General features: G+C 34.4%; 2 protein-coding genes and 1 long non-coding RNA gene across 3 annotated transcripts in view; 2 read left to right on the plus strand and 1 right to left on the minus strand.

Moving 5' to 3' along the window:
• Positions 1-208: 208 nt before the first annotated feature.
• LOC136037272 (transcription initiation factor TFIID subunit 9-like) lies at positions 209-18306 on the minus strand. Its single transcript, XM_065719907.1, has 4 exons — positions 18127-18306; positions 13197-13333; positions 5703-5834; positions 209-593 (listed from the first exon to the last, which is right to left on the minus strand). The coding sequence occupies exons 1-4, from the start codon at positions 18251-18253 to the stop codon at positions 261-263; spliced, it is 729 nt and encodes a 242-aa protein (XP_065575979.1). The 5' UTR covers positions 18254-18306; the 3' UTR covers positions 209-260.
• LOC136037270 (uncharacterized) lies at positions 6193-7814 on the plus strand. Its single transcript, XR_010619898.1, has 2 exons — positions 6193-7484; positions 7578-7814. It is a non-coding gene; the product is annotated as an uncharacterized LOC136037270 (long non-coding RNA).
• Positions 18307-18484: 178 nt separating the features above from the next.
• LOC136037271 (suppressor APC domain-containing protein 2-like) overlaps positions 18485-23220 on the plus strand; it is a 36083-nt gene continuing 31347 nt past the window's right edge. The window contains exon 1 of the mRNA XM_065719906.1: positions 18485-18693. Within this exon, the coding sequence (XP_065575978.1) occupies positions 18582-18693 (112 nt within the window). The 5' untranslated portion in view covers positions 18485-18581. The remainder of the gene's footprint in view (positions 18694-23220) is intronic.

Here is a 23220-nt window from a genome sequence, read left to right on the forward strand (position 1 = left end):
AATCCGTGTTCCCTTTTCCATTTTTCCATATGTTTTAAGAGAATCAGAGTGTCGGTAACATCAGAGAAGGAGCAAACATCTCTGTAAATTATCATTCTCGTGTTCTATTGACAGGGCAACACTCATACGTTAACTCTGATAGGACTATTCAGGAAGTGAGCAGCTCAATCCAAATCAGCTATGTAAAGCCATAAATGGGAATATAATATTGATAAAATAACTTAGTATTATGAAAACCATAAAAAAAGAAATAAAAAAAATCAAACATCATAATTCATGTCTTCCCTTTCTCGCTTAATTCCACGGGCATCGGTGACATACTCTTCATTTGCAACAGATAGTTCCGCCAAGTTCATTGTCTGTGGTTGACCTGTTGAGCTTCCCAGCTTAACTACTGCTCTGGGAATATTTTGGGGTCGCCCAGAAAATCCCATAGTTTGTGTTGTCATTTTTGAAGGCCCTGGAGGTTTGATAACAACACCAGAGGGCGTTCGAAGGGTAGTACCAACAATTGGACGGGATTGCAGTGGAGTTCGCGTCAAGGGTGAGGATTTTATAGCAACAGGTTGTCCCAAACTAGGAGCAATTACAGACTAGAAAAGAAGGTAAAAGATATTATCGGTATAAGAATATATAAGACCAAGAAAGACATACGCAAGACTTTTTTGAGGGTGGGGAGGGGTATTTTTATAGGAGTGGTATAATTTAAGCAATTCATTTAGGTAGATGAGTTGCATGGAAATTGTAACAAATCTGGAAAAATCAGAACAATCCTGAAACTTCAAAGGCGCCAGGTCAGACATAGTTCTTTTCTTTGATCCAGAAGCCACTGCATCTTATTTCTCAAAAATAAAAACAAACTTTATGCAAAAAAAAGTTCAAGCAAATACAGCAATCAGTACCTAAGCGGCTTTCGCTATCATACTTTTTCCAAAAGTGAGTTATCGTGTTCCTATGAATACGTTGTTCTGGGTCTCAAGGATATTTGATTTTAAAAAAAGTCTGTGTCTCTTACTCAATGATTACCAAACATAACTTTAATTACTATGTTTACACCAAAATGAAATGGCTAACTTTACATGTGAAAGAATGGTTTGTTAAAAATTACTAAAGTAATTTGACAAAAATATAACCACAGAATGGGAGCCCGAAGAAAAAAATATTACAAAAAGAGACAGTTTCAACACTAGTATATTAATACAATGATTCTTTCTAGTGTAATTTTGCACGCACCATAGACACTAAAACGATAAAACCACTACTGAGGCAAATATGACATAGGGAACATAGTGTAGAACGGGGTAGGGGTGGAACGGGGTAGGCGATTTTTAGATTCACGGTGCAGTTTTCATGTATTTTTGCATTTGTTTAAGTCGTTGTGATATCTCAAAGAATCATACTATCTCGTCCATTAAGAAACTTTTTAGTTTTTCTGACCAAACTATTTACAATTGATGGAGTGGTCTTGCTATAGCTTGTAGAGCTCATAGCATAAGAGATCTGAATAAACGAAAGAAAACTAAAAGCCGGCACCTACTTTCCTGAACATCTTTCAACTTCCGTTCAACTTCTCCCGTTTTGTACCAAAAATACCAATATATTCTGATTTAATGAAACTTACATAAGTGCAAATTTTGTTTTTCTGGTTAAATGGAGAATAATTTTCTTTTTAAATTTCAGAAATAGGAAGTCCTATAAAATGTACTAGCCTACCTACTAGAAAAACGTTAAAAATATACTCAAAGGAAATATCATTGGAGCGATTTGACAATTTTTTGAGTTTTCTGTGGTGCTACCCGCTTGGACTAAAAACCTTGCCGAAAAAATGGATGCATTATTTATGCTGTAGATACACTGAATAGACAGCGATTTGTTTACCAATTAGCAAAAGATTAAATTTTCCCTTATTTCAAACAAGCCTCTCGTTAGCTTTTTGAGCTGTTGATATATTCAAGAACTCCTATCCATTTTTACTAAAATCTTAAGGAAACAGAATATGAGGAATTGGGCAGGTTTGGGAGTTCTATGTGGGGCTGGAATACTTTGGTAATGATCCTTTGTCTTTGAAACGGTCAGTCGACGTCGAGACTCCCAAAATGATTTGTAAGGTGTCGAATGGTGTTAAACCCTAAAAAAAAGCGAAAAGGAAACGAGAAAATTATCAGTTTTTTTATTACAGGCTTCACGGCTCCATCACAGATGATGATTTGCCGCTAGTCCTCGTAAATACCTCATTTTCGAACACTGAGGTATTTGTTATACCTTCTCTTGAAAGAGTCAAGGGAAGGATTTTCCAAGATTACCTCTGCCGGCAATCTATTCCATGTGGCAGCCGATCGCAGGACAAAACTCGTTTCAGATATTCTTGGCGAATATCAGAGGCCTTTGAAGGGCTTTGCTCTATCAGGAACGAGCTTCGATAGCTCCTCTGATGAAAGGTTATACATGTACTTGTAGAAAACCGACATGGACGCCCCGTCGAGGTGCTCCTCGATCAAATGTGTGGACAATACTCAAGGTATTGTATTGGTAAAGGGTCTAATTAATTACACTTTCATAAACTTTACCTAAGCAGGACAGCAGACTTATTGGACGATACGATCCTACATTAGCAAGGTCGGACTCTGCCTTCGGAGCAGGGTTCACATGAGCATTTTTTCAGGCTTTTGGGAATTATTCCCCTATTAAGCATTTCCTATACAGACAGACAAGAGGACCAGCAAGTTCAGGGGCACATCTTTAAGGATGAGACTGGGAATCGTGTCGGGTCCTGAAACTTTGGTGACATCCAGCTGGCTTAACATTCTGAGCACCTTACTAACAGTTATGTTGACGCTGGCGATTTTTGCATCGGTTTGTGGCGGAAAGGGGAGGGGAGACTCCATTTTCATCAAGTTGGGAGACCTTTGAAAAGGCTCGAGCAAGAGCATCTGCCTTTTTCTGGCCTGGCTGGATCATCGTCCCTTCAATATGAAGCGAGGAAACTGATATTGATTTAGATGACGATAGAGCTTTTTGACGACCCTCCGCCACCGCTTTGCAGTGGCACTTTTCAGTTTGTCCAAAAACTTGTGTTTGTAATCGGCTCTAAATTGACGTGCAGCTTTAACAGACTCGTTTCAAGCGCTAATAAAATGAGCCCGGTACTCGTCGGATTCAGTCGAACGCCATTTCTTGTCAGCCTTTTTTTTCTGGCCCTGGTTACCTTTCCACAACCAGCATTGAACCAAGGCTTATCTCGAGATGAGACTTACAGTTTTTGATAGGATGGATTGCTCAATGGCCTCTGTAATCGCTTTTTCGTAAAGTGCCGCTGCTTTATCTGAGGCTTCTTTTAAAATTTACTCCACTGCTTTGCCGATAAGAAGTTAAGCAAACAATCCAAGTCTGTGCGTTGATACTGCCTGATGATCCGTTCGAGCTTTACAGGTGTAGGTATTTTGAAATCTCCACGAGTTATAACTGCCACATGGTCGCTTTCAACACTAAAGGAATCTGAATGATCAGTTAAGAAGAGATCAAGTCGGGATGATCCATTAGGGTCAATATAAGTGTCAAATTCAACAAGCTGTTCTGGGCCATAAGCAAGACTCAGGTTTAGCCTTCCACATTAGTCGTACGGCTTTTCAGCCAGTGAACTCTGACAACATATCTCCCTTTATTCAAATATCGAGAATTACAATATTTATTTGACTAAGACATCAACTTGAATTGGAACATTTTTTCAGGAGTTTAAGTTGACCTTGGGGGTTAAGCCACATTCTTCCACACACTCGAATTATTATATTTGATCCTCACAGAAAGGCTCCCAAGATCTTTTCGAAGAACTCCTGTATTGATCTAGGATAATGCTTTGAAAGCAAATAAAACACAAAAAATATCATATGCGTAAGTCAAGCTATTTTTGGAAGGTGGTTTGACTACGAAAGGTATCTTTTTTAGCGAATAAATAACCAGCGAATGGATATTTCTTAGTGCGTTATTGTTTTTTGGGTGGAGGAGAGGGTAAAAATAGATAAACCATTTGCTCTCCCTGGTCATTGCCCTGGATAAAGGAGTCCCCACAGACATCTTTACAGTACAACAGGCTCAACGAGGCCTTGTCCAGTTGAACTGGTAGTGGGAAACAGCTCTAAATGCAGCACTACAAACCAAGAAATTACACTGCCAAAAAAACCGACTAAACCAAGAGTTTATCATCCTTATTTGATTAGAATTCGACTGTCATTTTTTTTCTCTCTCTCTCTCTCTCTCTTATGCTACACAATATTTATATGGTGGTTCTATTGCTTTGTTAAAGTAAATGCTCGTTTGTTGTTATTGTCCTTTTTCATTTATTGCTCTGTCTTTTTTATATTATTGTAAACGATGTTTCAAATAAATTAATGAATTCACTGCAAATCATCAACTATTCCGAATCACTTGACAAATTTGCTTCCAAAAAGAAGATATTTCACCTTAATTTTGTCACCGTGGTCCCCAGTCGCAGAAAGGCTCGCAATTTGCTATTATTCTTAAAGGGTTTATCATCCACGTTTCAAAGGGGTTGAATTTTTTTTTACCTCAAGGGGCAAACTATTGTCTTCTATAACATATGACGGTTTAACAGTTAACCTCAGTTTTCTGGCAATTTTCATGAACTCCCACTTTGCTCAAAATGTCTAACTGAATGATGATATTATTCTGCCTTTTCTCCAAAACAGGAATGGAGGTATCTAAGGCTGCACGTTAACCGTTGTGAAAATGCGTTTCAAGTTACTTAATTAGAATTCCATTCCGGTTTTCTGGAGGACTTGCTGGTAAGAGCTACCTTCTAAGCCCTGGCAGCTACCTTCGTCAGATGTTTTATGCCAAAATACAATAAACAATCTACTAAATGCAGCATGCTCAGAAGAAGACAAGAACAGCTTAGACAATACATCCAACATAGTCAAACATATAAAATCATTTACAACAACATATACAATAGTAAACATGTTTACTGTAGCAGACAAAGTCTAGAAGGAGGAACAAGTATTGATGATTGGCTACATAACTTGGAAAACATAACTTGAAACAGACAAAGAACTTTATGAGGCTGTTTTGGTATACGGACTCAGAAGTGTTAGCAACCGCTTCAATATCTTTCAACCCAGTATGAGTATAACAACACTCCGCAGATAATTCGCTACACCTATCTACTCTCATTCACATGGATGAGAAAGATCACGTAACGTCACAATTCCTCCTCATTGTGCATATCACTATTCACTTTACTAAGTCACAGACTGGACTGGTAGAACAGCAGGTCTATAGACCTTTGTACTGGCGGCAACTACCTCAATACCTAACTAAAGTCAAAAGATTGCAAAAAATTACCCATAGACTCCAAAACCTTAGTGATTCTCAAGATCTCCTAGGGACAGAAACTAACAATGAATAAACATTCCTCCTTTTTCGAGACAGACCTGAAATAATCAACCCTTCCAACAATCCACATTACGACCTTCCTTCTTAAATCCTCTACATTAAGGAGTACCACTAATATACATATTGATTGATTTTTACTTTTCCACCCTTTCTTTTGTGTCTTGTTGTTTTATTGTCTTGATTAAATTGTTACTGTGATAAACCTTTGTCTTACCATTAAACAATACAGCAAGTAAAATAGCTTACAGCGATTCATCATAAATGTATCTTCAGTATAAAATGGAAATCCTTACCTTTTTTATAGGTTTCAATTTGTAATTACAAGCCGTTAAACAGTATCTGTCAGCTGGAAGTCTTAAACCACAGTGAGCTTTAACAGGCGGTAATGGAAGTGCATTTTTTGTTCTTGCAATATCCATAAGAACCTGAAAATAAAATAGATATACACATGAAAAGCAGCTTTCTTAAAGCAAAGAGAGAGAGAGAGAGAGAGAGAGAGAGAGAGAGAGAGAGAGAGAGAGAGAGAGAGAGAGAGAGAGAGAGAGAGAGGGTTACAGAAAGGCAGAGACAGGAGAGAAATGGCAAGATAGGGAGAAAAAATTGATAGAAGGAGAGACAGAGAGAATGAATGGAAAAAAGGGAATCGGACCTGAAAGTCTCACACATATATAAGTTACATACAGATATATATATATATATATATATATATATATATATATATATATATATATATATATATATATATATATATAATAAGTTGTCTGTGTGTGGATCTGTGGATGGATCAGGTGACGTCACCTGAAAAAACTGGATCAGGTGACGTCAAAACTGAAAAAACTAAAAAAAGGCAAAAACTACAAAAAAAACTAAAAACTAATAAAAAAAATAAAAAAGCTAAAAAACTAAAAAAACTAAAAAAAGGCAAAAACTACAGAAAAAACTAAAAACTAATAAAAAAGCTAAAAAACTAAAATAACTAAAAAAAGGCAAAAACTACAAAAAAAACTAAAAACTAATAAAAAAAATAAAAAAGCTAAAAAACTAAAAAAACTAAAAAAACTAAAAAAAGGTAAAAAACTAAAAAAACTAAAAACTAAAAAAAAGGAAAAAACTGAAAAATAAGCTAAAATAAAGGTAAAAACCAATAAAAAACTAAAAAAAAAAACTGAAAAAACTAAAAAAAGGCAAAAACTACAAAAAAAACTAAAAACTAATAAAAAAAGTAAAAAAGCTAAAAAACTAAAAAAACTAAAAAAACTAAAAAAAGGTAAAAAACTAAAAAAAATAAAAAATAAAAAAAACTAAAAAAAAGGAAAAAACTGAAAAATAAGCTAAAATAAAGGTAAAAACCAATAAAAAACTAAAAAGAAAAAAAGGAAAAAACTAAAAAAAATTTTCATCTAAAAAACTAAAAAAAACTAAAAAATGTAAAAACTAAAAGAACTAAAAAAGAAAAAAATAAATGACGACACTCAAAGAGAAAGCGACCAGGACAAAAGGAATGTTCGATTAGCAATCAACAAAGCACCGGGACACAGGGAGTATAAATGACGACCAGGACATAAGTAAAAAAAAAAAAACTATCTATATATATAAAAATAAGTTGTCTGTGGATCTGTGGATCGTGGATCAGGTGACGTCACCTGAAAAAACTGGATCAGGTGACGTCAAAACTGAAAAAACTAAAAAAAGGCAAAAACTACAAAAAAAACTAAAAACTAATAAAAAAAATAAAAAAGCTAAAAAACTAAAAAAACTAAAAAAAGGCAAAAACTACAAAAAAAACTAAAAACTAATCAAAAAGCTAAAAAACTAAAAAAACTAAAAAAAAGGCAAAAACTACAAAAAAAACTAAAAACTATTAAAAAAAATAAAAAAGCTAAAAAACTAAAAAAACTAAAAAAACTAAAAAAAGGTAAAAAACTAAAAAAACTAAAAACTAAAAAAAACTAAAAAAAAGGAAAAAACTGAAAAATAAGCTAAAATAAAGGTAAAAACCAATAAAAAACTAAAAAAAAACTGAAAAAACTAAAAAAAGGCAAAAACTACAAAAAAACTAAAAACTAATAAAAAAAGTAAAAAAGCTAAAAAACTAAAAAAACTAAAAAAACTAAAAAAAAAGGTAAAAAACTAAAAAAAATAAAAAATAAAAAAAAACTAAAAAAAAGGGAAAAAACTGAAAAATAAGCTAACATAAAGGTAAAAACCAATAAAAAACTAAAAAGAAAAAAAGGAAAAAACTAAAAAAAATTTTCATCTAAAAAACTAAAAAAAACTAAAAAAGGTAAAAACTAAAAGAACTAAAAAAGAAAAAAATAAATGACGACACTCAAAGAGAAAGCGACCAGGACAAAAGGAATGTTCGATTAGCAATCAACAAAGCACCGGGACACAGGGAGTATAAATGACGACCAGGACATAAGTAAAAAAAAAATTAACAAAACTAAAAAGAAGGTAAAAACTACAAAAAAACTAAAAAGAAAAAAAAACTAAAAACTAATAAAAAAAACTAAAAAATCTAAAAATCTAAATAAACTAAAAAAGAAAAAAAAAGGAAAAAAATAAAGGAGAAAAACAAAACTAAAAAACGAATGTATATACAGACCGGTACACCGGGACACAAATGACGACCGGGACACAGGGAATATAAATGACGACCGGGACACAGGGACACAACTACAACGGGGACACCGGGGGAAACAGGGGGATATAAATGACGACCGGGACACCGGGACAGGGAATGGTCGATTAGCAATCACCATCAACAAAGCTCAAGGGCAATCATTAGAATCATGAGGTATAGATCTGAATACAGATTGTTTTCCCATGGACCATTATATGTTGCATGTTCAAGAGTCGGTAAACCTGACAATCTATTTATATGCAAAGACAATGGGACAGCAAAGAATGTTGTATATTCGCAAGTTTTACGTAGTTAAAACCATATATATATATATATATATATATATATATATATATATATATATATATATATATATATATATATATATATATATATATATATATATATATATATATATCTATATTCACAGGTGGGACATAGGGACACAACTACAATGGCGCGTAACTATTATGGCGCGTAACGACTTACGCGCGCGGGGGGGCTTGGGGGGGCGCGAAGCGCCCCACCAACTAGGTGTTGGGGTGGCGCGAAGCGCCAACCCAACAGCTAGTATATATATATATATATATATATATATATATATATATATATATATATATATATATACGAGAGGATTTTATCTAACAGAAAATGAACAAATTTTCAGGTATTTTTCTAGTTTGAAATAAAATATTAGAATCATTGCTCAGGCATCGTAAATATTTTTGCAGTTTACATAATAACTTTAGCGATTCTGAACTGAACTAAAAAATTTGTTCTTTTTTTTCATCAGAGGCAACGCGTATTGTTACCTATCGTAAAGGCCATACGGCTCCAAGGTTTTCTTATTTATTATTTTCCCAGAGGCATTCGATATGCAAGGGGTCGTTGTATAAACTTCAAAGGGGGCTCATTCGATTGAAAATCGAGAGTTCTAGTGCCCTTTTTAAGAGGCAAAAGTGATCGGAGGACAACTATCCCCCACTCCCTTTTCCCCCAGATACATCCGATACAAATTTTGAGGTAGTCATTTAGTTAAAAATAGTTCAAAAACTCCGGAGTCGACAAAGCCCCCCAGGGGCAGACGTTGTAATTTATGCCCTGCTGTCAAATATATTGTCTACTACAGTCTCGGTATGTATAAAAAGCTCCTCCCATTCATTCTCCCACCAACGGTCCACTGTATATTTGCCAGTCACTGATTATGATGATAATTTTTATTATTCATAATTGCGAAAGCAGAAAGAAATGTGGCGAGCCAGAGAAGTGGTTTGCTACTATCCCATCTCAGAGGTATGACTTAAATGAGTGGCCATCCAGGATTTCTAAAGGGGGTGGGGATTAAATTTTTGGCACATACAGAAATTTCTCGTGCTAACTTCTAATCAACACAGGAACAGAGAAATATCCAGAATTCCGTAAATAGTAGGAGAGGGATCCACGAAGTTGCGGGATTGTTTGAAATTTGTCAGAGAATGTTATACCACAAAAGGACAGCCTAATAGTTTTAGCACAGATTATCTATTAGGTTTCACAATAATCTATGGTTTTAGATAGCAACATTGCGCCATGGAGCGTCAAAACTTTTCCCTTCTTGGCAAGGAAAAATATTCCCTTGAATTTTTCCTCTTTTATACTCTTTTTTGGGCCATAAAAATCTCCTTTCGAAATTTGATGTAGGACTTTTGTTTTTCTCTAATAGCTGGTGGAAAAGCCATATCCAACAAAACGCCAAAGGTCTGTTAAGAACTGTTTCTTGTAAAATTCTTAGTGAGTTTTCAGAAAACTGAAGGACATCAAAAGAATTGCATCTGTATTATAAGAAGAATATAAAGTAATGCTTGTTGTTATTATTGTTGCAAACATTCTGCCATGAACTTGCAAATTACGTAAAACTTCTCTTCAGATAGTGCTTTTTGTGACTCATTAAGTTAACCCTCACGATTCGTTTCATTATCTTTCCAGCTTCGGGTTACGTGCAAGTTTGGTATAAAACTTGAAATGTTTCAGAATTGTGCTAAGAGTTATTTAAAATCATTTAATCATTCTAGTTACCAAGTTTGTTGTCAGTTACTAATCAAAAAACTTTTTTTCCAGGGCATGTATGGAGCCAGAGGGAGGGGGTATGTCCCCTCACTAGATCTACCAATGGTCTTACTTAGATAACATGATGTAGCTTAATTATCATGCGCATCTCTAGGATATTCTTTTTTGGAAAAAGGGAGTGGGTTAATTTTTTTTTTCTTCTTCTTTTTAATTCTTTACATTCAGTTCTCGTTTTAGCTCTCTTGGTATAATTCGCTTCAATTTCTAAGAAAGTTGTCCTAGCTTAGGCTTTGAATGGTAGCTAGCAGAACTTTATAATACCCCTTTCTGCTTTTGAATATCTTTTTCTTATCCACCTTTAGAGCTAGCACCGTTATTTGGCATTTCAAGGACTTACAACAATTCTCAGTTTTAAGGATTGGAATCCTGCTTGTTTCTTACAAGGTGCACAAAAAGCATAAAGTTTTGTCCATAACGCTATGAATAATCCCCATGACCTCTGAAGAAAGTTGTGCAATTGACGTAATTTTTTCTTAGAAATTGATAGATATAGTATTGCCAGTTCTATTTTTTTCTAAGCGTAGGGTTTTCTATTTGTCTAAAAGTAGGATTTGGTGCAACAATAGATTTTTTTTTAAACAAGAAGAAAATTCGCGAAAAATGACCATCTCCGCATACTGGGGTCCTCGTGTTATTTTTTTTCTTTAAACCCACCTTCTCTAATATCAGATATGTCATAAAAAAAAATAGTTTTCTGCTAGTTATCTTTACCTTTTGTATTATTACAGCCATATCAATTATTTTCCTCTACCACACGCGTGCCTATCCATGTTTATATATTCTCTGGAGCACTTGCATCTTGGTCCGGCTTTGTCTAATGGTTGAGATAGGGAATGATTCTACTGTCTAAATTTATCTACAATGTATTCAATAGACAATTCAATCATGTGGTGGCGCAGTGGGTTTGACCTTAGCTTGGTAATACGGGACCCAGAGATCGAATCATGCTGCAGCAATGCACTGCAGGGCCGACGCAGGGACCTTAGTAGTCAAGAAGCGTCGTTAATCTGATTACTACTCAATAGACGATTCAATAGGGTTATGCTGATTTACATTGACAGAAGGGTCGCAATTATCCTATAAGCAGCACTGTATACAATCAGGCAAATCTAGGCTGCAGCCTCAAGGTACCATATATTTTTGTTGTGCTGTTAAAATTTTTTGACAAAGTTGATCATTGATATTTAGAAAGATGTACAATTTTTGGTTTTTGAGCAAGTTTTGGCATCTATTCAAATATTTGAAAAGATAGATTAGGGCAATTAATATTTGCTCAGGAGCAATAAGTTAATGCTGCCCCAGTATTTTCATAAATTGAATATAAAATGTAAACAAATTTAATCCAAATGAAGATGGATCCTTTTTTCTCAAAATCTTCCGATTAAAACTGTGAAGAAGCCATTTAGCCCCAAGAAATTAATATGCAAATTTCGTTTTAATTATTTATATGTGGAGTACCAAGATCAAACCATTCATTAATTCAAAGACGTCCAGAAATTAAACAAAAACACAAGTTTTTTTAAATAAAAGTAAGGAGCGACTAAAACTTAAAACGAACAGAAATTACTCCGTATATGAAAGGGGCTTTTCCTCCTCAACGCCCCGCTCTTTACGCTAAAGTTTGACTCTTTCTCTTAACTCTACATTTTAAAACAGTAGAAAACTTTAGCGTAAAGAGCGGGGCGTTGAAGAGAAAAAGCCCCTTTCATATACGGAGTAATTTCTGATCATTTTAAGTTTTAATGTCGCTCCTTACTTTCACTTAAAAAAACTCGTTTCTTTTTATTTAATTGTAGATAGGAGCTTGAAACTACAGTAGGATTCTCTGATACGCTGAATCTGGTGGTGCTTCCAAACTTAAGTCTCTAGATCGCGCACGAAAAATGCAGGATCAAAAATCCGTCGGCAATCCTTCAATTGGTCACAATCCAAGTTTCTACCACCAGTCACGATCCGGTAGTGCAACGGGGAAGAAGCTACGGGGTTCTGCTCCACCTCAAGGTTTGTCGCTTGACCTAAATCTCTTGACTTGTCTAGTTCTTCAGCGTACCGCATTATTAGGTATTTTGGATATTTACATCTACCAAGCTCCAAATACTTTTTACAAAGGCGCTGTCTATGTGTGGTAACACTTTTAAGATGTATACCTCGCTTTGATTTAATTTTCCCCATGATTTCGGCTTTGTGTGCACAACTTTACTGAAGGCTCCTGACTATTTCTCTTTTCTAGGTTTCTTCATTGCATTGAAATAATTTATGAAAATTTCACGCTCTATTAACAAGCAGCTGATTATACCAGCTAGTCATTTTGGTCTCTAGGGGGTATTATCGGCGATCTGAAAAGATTCTTTCTGGCAACCGACTTGTAAAAAATTCAGGTAGCTGAAAATATTCTAGGGGACTGTTAGAAAACAGGAAAATAAATCGAAAAATTGTTCCAATCATCTTACAGTTTATTGTCTTCTGCTCATGATAGTACCGATTTTGTTCTAAAAGCAATATCCTTTATCGAGTACACTTGTGAAAAAGACCTAGACATTTTCTAAAATTTCTAAGCAATTTGAGGAAATAGAGCAAAATCCTTTCAAACATTTTGTAGCATCTTCAAAAAGCTATGGCCTGATATTAAAAGCGGCATCTTCGCCAATGAATACTTGAGTACTTTTTAAATATAAATTTTCAATTTAACATGGGATTTTCGAGTTCCATCAGTTCACTTAATCACGGCCTTAAAAAAAAATTTAAGAAAAAGTAGGTTGAAATCCTTACACTTGGGACAAAAATATTCTTTCTTTGTGGATAGGACCCCTCGGCTAAGAACCTGTATTATGTGAACTTCTGAATGACATTTTTTTAGTTTAAAACTAATTTATAATTAATTATGTTAAATTTAAATTCAATCAATTAACATTTAATTTAAAATTTGCTTATTAATAAATTATGCTATAGCAAGTTAAGATGGAATTTACTCTTTAGTTTTAATTTTAAGAAAAACGAAGTTAAAAATTGACAACTAGCAATACAAAAGATAAAAAAAAGCTAAAAAACAGAAAAATACCTCTCTGGGTGGAGGAGTTGTAAAATTTTTCTCTACATGAAGTGCAACAGCAAGCCTAACATCTTCAATATCTATATTCTTCTTCTTGGCATGATTTGAATAAATTTTTGAATCATCAAGCATTGATGTCACATATTCTGTAAGAAAATGGTAAAAATAAAATAATATATATTATTGCCTAATTTAATGTGAAGCTAGCACATGTACATACAACAGTGGTACAGTTAGCTAAACAGGGACAGAGGTGGGTAAAAACACACAAGTTAAGGGGCTGTAAAATATTAAAAACTGACTTAGAGCAAAATTAGAGATCGAAGTGTTTGATTGTCATATAACTAATGCCTTTTTTACCCTAGTGACAAAAGCAGATGTTCAGCTCAGCAGAGAACAAGCAAAGTAGTGCGTTAGATATTTTAGTTTTTTCAGTAATTTTTTGGTCATGCTTGAGAGGTAAAGGATTTATTATGAAAACAACCTGTGTCATTTAAATTTTCATTTTAGTAGAAAGTCCAATCTTTTGAAGGTCTGATTTTTTTTTGTCAAGTTGCATGTTACATTAAAGCTGAAGACTTAGCCTTATTTTTCTACATGAGCTCCTGGTTTAGCCACTCTTTTCCAACATCATGCTTAAACAAATTGATTTATTCAGTATATATATATATATATATATATATATATATATATATATATATATATACTTGTTAGTGATGAAGAAATTGCTTTAGAAACTTTGGGGATGCAATGTTCCTTCATAACTTTCTTAAAATGTCCTCAAGTCAACTGGCAAATACTATGGGGGAAGCTGGAAGGAAGAAGAGACGCTTCAACGTAATTTCATAGCTTAAAATCAAATCTTCTTATTTCCTTTAGTAGGTCATCCTGGCCTCAAGTTGTCTATCTCTTCTATTTTTGGTTAAACAGTACAACAAAAATTTACGTTTTGATTTTTTATGAGTTATTCAAGGACATATAAAGGGACAATATGTTTTTGTGTCCCAAATACACTGGTCATTCCTATTTCAAATTCTATTTTTAGCCCTTAAATAGGACCCTAAAGTTGACACTGCGTCCATAATTTTGTCACTAGAAGTGGGTTGAAAATTAGCTGACAATATACAACTCAACTATAAATTCATTATTTTAAAATAAAAATTTCCAAATGCATTGATCTATTACAATCCTATCCATTGAAATTAACACTCTACAAATATCTTTTCTTCTGTTGTGGCAATAGTAGGCTTTTCAGTCAAGACTATTCAGCCCTTTTCCTTTTGGCTCACTATGTGAGATGATTTGGAGGATCTGCAGGGGATATCTTTTGAGTTCAGTTGAGGGGAGATAGTTTCATATGCAGTATTCTCATTCATATTGGACGCATCAATAAAAATTGGGAACTGGTCTTTATATGTAATTTTATTAAGTTCAGCAATTTTTTTCTGAATAAATGCTATGGGGGTAAGTTCTTTTGCCCATTTTGAGAAATTGATATTTATTATGGGGAGCAACCAAGTCCATTGAGGGGTATGGGGGAATGCAAGGGCAATATAGCTTGCTGGCACTGGGAATTTCTTTTGGGCAATTGCAAACAAGTTTGCAATGTCTCTATGCATGGATGATTTCTCAACCAGTTATTCAGAGTGTGTGAGCTGGTAGATTCAATTTTTGACAAGGAATTGAATAGAACAAATCTTTGTCTTTCATTTATTTTTGATAGGCTGCCCTTATTAACCAGAGACTTAGTAATTGTTGGTTTTCTAAGACCAAATATGAAATGGACCACATCATTTTGTGTTGTTTAAATTTTTTTGTAACTGGGTTTTTGGCCATGCACCATAAACAATGAGCCCATAATCAATTTGGGGTCTTATATGCAATTTATAAAACTGGAGTAGAGTTTTCTCATTACAGCCCCAGGGTTTAGATATTAGTTTTTTCATTATTCTGATTTTTCTATAGCATTTTTTGTTATTATAGTTATGATGTGAAGGTGAAAATTGAGTTTTTTTTGGAAAAGCATAAGACCTAAGTAATTTTGGAACTAAGTTATAGACTTGAGTAATTAGACCTAAGCAATTTATATGGTTATCCTCAGGTATGACTAAGCCATTTAGCATTAGTTTTGTGCAAACTGTTTTGTATTAAAACTTCAGCATGCGTGCTAGGTGTTGTGGTTGAATCATATGACCCCTGCAATAGAGTTTTGTTATTAAGCTTATTCTTGAACATAGTCCAATTTACTTTAGAGTTAATACAATTTGGAGAGTTTGGATGAATTTTAGTAGGGTACTTTATTGAGGAAATAATTGCAAAATGGTCATAAATTTTATTCAATATAATTGCTGACACAATTTGTATATATTACATATATATATTACATAGTCAGAAACTGTATCAGAAGAGAGCTGCCACTAGACTACGCAATAACTTCTTCACTTATAGAATAGTGAGTTTGTGGAATTCTCTCACCAAAAAAGCGGTCACTACCCCCAGCACAACTGCCTTTAAAAGAGCCGTTGATGGAGAATGGTCATCAAAGCCATGGCAAACTGAGTGGGATGCCGTTGTGACGTCCAACCATCGTCATCACTAACCAGCGATTCTACAGGATTTAGTCCTTATTTCGCTGGACAATGCGATTTAAGGTAATTTAAGGTAATATTATTATATTTCTCAGCATATTAAAATTACTTAAACAACTGAAGAAGCCTGAAGCATCTTCAGTTTGACTATTGGGATTATAATAGCTTATTATGTAAAAATTGATGACATTCAGCCAAACCTTGATTCCAATATATATATATATATATATATATCTTGTCATTTTGCAAATTTGGTTTTTAAGTTTATTTGCTTGTTCATGTTTGTCTTTACAGAAAAGCTGCCTTTTTTCTAGAATGAGCATCTTTATATTCTTAGTGATGTTAGCATGATCAGCAGAATGATGTTTTGAAGTTTTTTTTCAGGAAAACAAGACTTATATGCACACTGTAGCTTTTCTTGTAGCAGAGTTGCTTCATGACTCATTTCATTTGCTCAAAGAGGAATATCTGGCCTGGGATATTGCTTTTTTCTCTGAGCATGAATAAGAAAGACTTGCTTGACTCTTGACTCTTGACCATTAACATCTGGTTTGCCCAGTTGATTTACATCTGCAAGAGGGATATCCCATGCCCTTTGACTATATGGATATGGACCCCTTTTGTCACCCCAATAAAAATGCTGGAGAGTTGTCCCTAGCAATATGTACTAAACTTTGGTTTCTTTCTCTCTGGCTGTAAGTTTTGAAAACATAATGCCTATGAACTTAGTTTAGTTCAGAGTGGTATCATGGCTTTTTCTCCCTAAGCAAATGAAGTACCTTTATAAGACATTCAAATGTTATAATTTAGAATTGGTTAAGGATAAAATTCTAGTTTAGCTACTTTTCACTATCTTGGAAAAGGGTTAGGTTAGGAAAATGAAACTTTCAGTAACAAATCCCAAGCAAAAAACATACTCTGTGAAGATATTGCTAATTTTCCATGTTAACCCTCTTCTGATTTCTAAGTCATAGAAACTTGCCTACTTGACAGGTCTATAGCCTACCTATTTAAAGTTTGACAAAATAACATTGTACCTTAATTTTTAGTTATCTGTTCCTTTTTCACTGATTTTAGTTCTGAAAATGCAATTCTTGTTATTTGAGTAGAATTTTAAGTTATTTGATTTTTTCTAAATTTAGGAAATGTAGCCTATTTGCAGATCTTTAAAACCTTATATACTGGGGTGAAATTCTTGTTTAGTGGCTTTTAGTTATCTCTAAAAGGGGTTAGGTAAGGAAAACAAAACTTTCAGGGATGGGTCTAAAGGCTAAAGTATGTCCTGAGAAGGTATTTTGAAGTACCTACCTCTACTCCCTCTCCCTCTAGAGGGTCCTGACCTTTGATGACCCTTAAAATATGTGTGCTATAAAGTAAAACCTTGTAAAATAGATATTCTGCTTGAATGAAGTACAACAAAGTTGTTTTCAGCTTCACAATTTTGCTCAATCCCAATTTATAAGTTTTAAAGATATGCAAATACATTTCCTAAGTTTTGAAAAAAAACATTGATATGGCTCAGAATTCTACTCAAATAACAGGAATTGCATTTTGAGAACTAAAGGCAGAGAAAAAGCAGCTGGTAACCAAAAATTAAAGCAAAATATTGTTTTGTCAAATTTCAATAGGCATAGACTTGTCATGTAGGCAAATTTCAGGGCCCTCTAGAGGGAGAAAGACTGGAGGTGGGTACTTTAAAATACTTTCCAGGATATAATTTAGCCTGTAGACCTATCACTGAAAGTTTCATTTTCCTAACTTAACCCTTTTCCAAGATAGCCAAAAGTCATTAAACTAGAATTTTACTACTCAAAATAGTTCTCTTGTATTTTCTGTAAGCAAAGGACCTGTTTTGCAAGGTGTCATTTTCATAAAATAAAGATTTTTGAAGGTCATTAAAGGTCACTGCCCTTAAGATGGGGAGGGAGTGGAGGTAGGTACTTCAAATTACTTTCCCAGGGCATATTTTAGTCTGAGACCCATCCTTGAAAGTTTTGTTTTCCTTATCTAACCCTTTGTAAGGTAGCAAAAAGTAGCAAAACTAGAATTTTACAGTAGACACAAAATCTTTTTCTTGTGCCTTGTTTAAGCTGTCCTGTAAAGGGAGAAGGGAGGAAGAGAGATGGATAGGTCTTCTTCAAAAGACCTTGTCATGGTATCATTGAGTCTTTGGATCTGTTTCTAAAAGCTTTCTCTATCTAAATGAGCATTTTAAAAAAATAGAAAAAAGTCCCTTGTCTAGATTTAACCAGTGTCATAATGTATCAAATTACTTCAAGCACTGGAATTCAAGATGATATGAGAACCAAGATCCTACCCTTTTTATTAGCCTAGGCCTGGATAGAACTTACTATAAACGAAATCCAGGAGCTGGTTGACTACACGAGGATCATATTCTTGCACGCCTAGTTCTTTAATCATTGATGAAATCACCAATGCATCTTTAGGAACCGGTTTCGAGCTATTTTGATGTGCCATCTTTATAGCAGAACTAATAACACGTGTCGTAAATTCAAATCTTCAATAATCTGTAAGTGAACTGAACGGCATAGCATTTTCTTTTTATCTGATAAAAAAAAAAGATTATCTTCCATTCGAAACTTAGAAGTATATTAAAGAACTATATTAAAATTAGGATTTTTTTTATTTCGATTTTTTTCTTTCCTTTTCTCCTTATACGGTCAAAGACTAAATTATTTTAAGGAAATCCACATTTATTAATAGAAGCGAAAGTCAAATCGTAAAAACGCGGAGTCGCGAAATGGTGATAACTGACAATAAGTAGTTTTGTCTAAATAACAACAAGATGGTTGAAAAGTCAGCTGCTTTAGAAGGATTGCCTACCAAATTCATATCCTCTATTAAGACTCTGTTTGAGCTTCTTGATGATAAACATGCAGGATCAGTAGCTTTTGAAGGTAATATCCATTTATTAGGCTACCTTAGTCTAATAAAAATGCTCATAAGTGGTTAATGATCATCTTTCTGAAAACGAAATTTAAAGTTAGGCCTACAATTTCTGTAAAATTCCTGTTGACTAAGGAAACTACAAATTCCATAAACCTCCTGTATCCTATAGCTTATTTTTTAAGTCAAGAGTACACTTAGAGTAATATTAGCCTATTCAAACAGATTAAATGTTAATATTTTGGTGGTAAAGTCCAAGTTACCAACCCTCATCAAAACTTCCATCTCCATAATAAACTCTCCCATTGGAAAATAACCAGTAAATTTTGAGCAGTTTGAATAACTCACCAACAAATAAATTGAACATGCCACTCAATGCTATATTCTATGCTCAATCTAAATATAATAATTGCTTTTCTTGCAAGTTTAATTTTAAGCCCTTTCAGGACCTTTGACAGTAGCCTAATAATTGCTTTCTATGTTTTTTGATATAAGCCTAATGGGTTAAAATAGTTGTTCTAAACTACCATTCATTATAAATCCATTTCATAAAAGTTTTAGGGATAAATGTGGGGTTGGTGATCTATATAAGGAAACATGTTAAGAAAACATTTATTATGCCTACTTCATAAATATGCAGAATAAACCTAGTTAACATATTTTTCAGAGGAAGAACCTTTATATTCACTGCTTTCCTTGTTCTTAGAGCATTTCTAAGAAATCTATGAATTTCCTTAGAACCTATACGCCTATATTAAAAGAGTATATACCCCCACCCCCTAATGTGCAGATATATACCCAAATTAAATCTTGGGTAAACATATCACAGTTCATATTACTGACTTACCAATAAAGTGAACATACCACTCAATGTCTTTTTATACTCTTTATGGATATAATAATTGCTTTTATTGCAAATTCAAATTTAAGCACTTTTTGACTTCTTAAAAATGATGAATTGTTAAAAATTGCTTTAGTTTGAATTTTCAATAGAAGAGATTATTATATTTGTAAAGAGCATAAATAAGGTATCAAGTAGTATGTTCATTTTATTTGTAAGTCAATAATATGAACTGCAATACATTTACCAAATCCTGAATCTAAATATAACCTTCATTTACATCACAAAAGAACTTTGCACCTCACCCTCCCCCCCCCTTATGTGCAAATATGTACCCTGATTTGGATATGTTTATGGGTGAGGGTAGGGTTCATTTGGGATACAAATGAAGGTAATATTTAGATTCAGGATGCAATTATGGGTGTACATTTATGCATTAGAGGGGTGAAGTATATGTTAATATATAGGTTCTAAGAAAATCATGAATTTCTTAGAAAAACAAAGAAAGAAGTGAAGATAAAGTTTCTCCTCCTGCAAAATATGTTAACTAGGATTATTCTGCACATTATGAAGCAATGATTGTTTTCTTAACATGTTTCCTTATGTAGAGAACAAACCTCACATTTATACCAAGATGTATAATTCACAAACATTGATCTGTCAAGACTAAGTTGAATGAAAAAAAAAACAATTCTGCCATGCTTTCTGCCTATTCTGTTAGGCCACTTAAAAGCTGCTCTTTCACCTAATGTAAAAAAAAAAAATGTCAACACCAACAGAAGAAACATAGTGGATGGAAAAATGAAGAATTTTTTTTTAACTTTTATTGAACTTAATTGTGACAAATCAATGCTTGTGGTTTATATAACTTTAACAAAATGGATTTACAATGAAATCTTTATTTTGAAACCAATGTTTTAACCCTTTTTGTACAAAAAAAGGACATAGAAAGAAAAAATCATTTTCAAGGGTTATTTGTTCTTATTTGTAGTTCAGTAACATGAATTGCTCAATATTTAACAGAGAACACCCTGCAGAAAAATTCACATGTACTTCCCAATAATAAATACTGTACATAAACAAAAGAAAATTATCTTTGGCAGATTCAAAGCTTATTGGCTCTGCAGAGTCATCAGTTACAAGAGCTTCCATACAAAATGATCTGAATCTGATTTCACTATGGGCCCATGAGTAGAAATTTGAATTTAAGATTTGGAAGTGCAAGTCAGTGCACTTTGGGAGAAAAGGTGGTACCATTACCTTAAATCACACTTGCTAGCAATTGGATGAATCCTGTGTCTGGCAGCTTCAGTGATCTGATGATAGTTAATCCTCTCTGAGGGTCCCAAGCAGTGGTCCATGGTTTATTGAGCCAATCTCTATCCATGATGACTTGAATGCCTCCATGCTGGTAGATGTCACTGTTTTTGCACTAGGGAATTCCCCAAGCTGACAACTCTATTTGAGAAGAATTTGTGTCTTAGTCTAGTATTTGCTTGTTTCCAGAAAAGTTGATGGGGGTGACTGCAAGTTCTCTTTGAATTGTCCAGTTGGAAAAGGTCAGAAATGGTATCCTGAGCATTTAGAAGCTTGTGTGATGCTATTGCATTGTCTTGTTTGCTTCTTTACATTAGAGATGGTGTTCTGAGCTTGCAGTGATGGGATGGTTATGGGACATGACAGAGGCTTTTAATACATTTTGTTTCCCTCTTCTGAACTGATTCCACTGCTGCTTGGTCAGTCTTGTTGACTGGACATGCAACACACATTCCAAATTCTAGCCTTGGTTGAACTAGACTCTTATACAGCTTAGTAATAACATTTAGATATCTGCTAGTGAATATTCTTTTGATTAAGCCAAGTGTTTGATTAGCCTTTGCAATAGTTGCTTGTATTATGGAAATTCAACTTGTCATCTACCAGGACACCAAGATCTCTCTCTCTCTCTCTCTCTCTCTCTCTCTCTCTCTCTCTCTCTCTCTCTCTCTCTCTCTCTCTCTCTCTCTCTCTCTCTCTTCTCTCTCTCCCCTCTCTCTCCCCTCTCTCTCTCTCTTGCATCAAGGTCCAGTTGTGTTGACTCAATATTTTCTGCTGTGTCTACACAACCAATAAGTTTTGAGTCATCAGCATAAAGGCTTACTTTGCTATTATGGATTTTTGGCACATCATTTAAATATATTGAAAAGAGTTTGACCCAATACTGTGCCCTGGGGGACACTGCTTCCAACAGCAGCCACCTCAGAGAAGAACATTCTTCTATCCCTTCCAAATTTCTAACCATCTGTTTCCTATCTGTTAGGAACTGCTTCACCCATTCTATCACATCCTAATTCACCCCAATAGTTAGAGCTTGATTTGAAGTCTTTTATGGCAGACTTTGTCTAATGCCTTTGCCAAATCCAGTAATATAATGTCAACAGGAAACCCCTGGTCCAGAAGATTGGTGACATAGTTGTAAACATCAATCAGGTTTGTTTTCAACTGACCAACCAGACTTAAAACCATGTTGACCTGATGAAGATAATTTATTGAGTCCTGTGGTGGCGCAGTGGGTTTGACCTTAGCTTGTAAATACGGGACCCAGAGATCAAATCATGCTGCAGTAATGCACTGCAGGGCCAACGCAGGGACCTTAGTAGTCAAGAAGTGTCGTTAATCTGATACAATACAATAATTTATTGGTTTTTAAGTGTCTCAAGATTGCAGTGTTAACAATTCCTTCTAGAAGCTTTCCAACTGCAGAGGTGATGGCTATTGGCCTGAAATTACTTGCATCCTCTTTGCTACCACCCTTGTGTATGGGATTTATGTGCCGTGCACCAATCTTGTGGGATACACTTTTCTTTAAGAGATTTCTGAAAAAGTAGAGTTAGGGGGCCCAACAGTTCAACATACAATCCTTTTAGAAGCCTTGGGTGTACACTGTCAGGTTGCACTGATTTATTTGGGTTCAACTTTTTCAGGCATGACTACATCAACCCTGTGGATAGCTATCGAGGACATAGCAGGTTATGACAGTATAGGTAGGGGAGTTGGAAGAGGGACATTATCAGGCAGAGTAAATACAGATGTAAACTACCTATTTATGCCATTAGCAATTACTTCTGGGTTGTCTACTACACAGTCATTGACTTTTAGTTGTGTAATTGAGTGTCTGCCAAGTTTATGGGCTGAGGTATAATCTCTATACACATGTTTTGTAAAAACTGATTTTTCAGGGTACAGTCTAAGGGAGCATTGTATAGCAGTATGATTGCTCACACCAAAGCACAGTAGTGGGGCTACATTTAATCATGCTCCATGGTTACTTACTATTACAAGGTTGAATAATGATGGTGACTTGCCATCCTGATACCTAGTTGGAAAGTTTACAGCTTGGTAAAGTGAATTGTTTGCTAGGCACTCAAGAAATGGTACAACTGGCTTCTGTCCAGATTAGCTGCAGCCATCTGTCCATTGAATGGAAGGTAGGTTAAAATCCCCAACTATGAAAAGGTTTCCTGTCAGTGCAACTTTTTGATCAAATGATTTTACAATGTCATAGAGGGACTTCTCTAAATTAGGGGAACTTGGACTTCTGTAAATTGTACAAATATGAATTGGTCCACCAGGGAGGTTTATTATTGATATCCTCACTTGTTCTGGATAAGGCTCATAATCAGAATCAGTATCAATATTTCCTAACTGGAAAGTTTCT

The sequence above is a fragment of the Artemia franciscana genome, chromosome 16 (genome assembly GCF_032884065.1).
Source record: "Artemia franciscana chromosome 16, ASM3288406v1, whole genome shotgun sequence".
Lineage (NCBI taxonomy): Eukaryota > Metazoa > Arthropoda > Branchiopoda > Anostraca > Artemiidae > Artemia > Artemia franciscana.

What these genes read in the sequence shown, in the direction of transcription:
- LOC136037272 (XM_065719907.1), bottom strand. Translation starts at nt 18,253, where the DNA reads ATGGCACATCAAAATAGCTCGAAACCGGTTCCTAAAGATGCATTGGTG. An exon ending in GCTCCTGGATTTCGTTTATA is followed by an intron (nt 13,334 to 18,126) that starts GTAAGTTCTATC and finishes ATTTTCTTACAG; the next exon opens with AATATGTGACATCAATGCTT. An exon ending in AATTGAAACCTATAAAAAAG is followed by an intron (nt 594 to 5,702) that starts GTAAGGATTTCC and finishes CTTCTTTTCTAG; the next exon opens with TCTGTAATTGCTCCTAGTTT.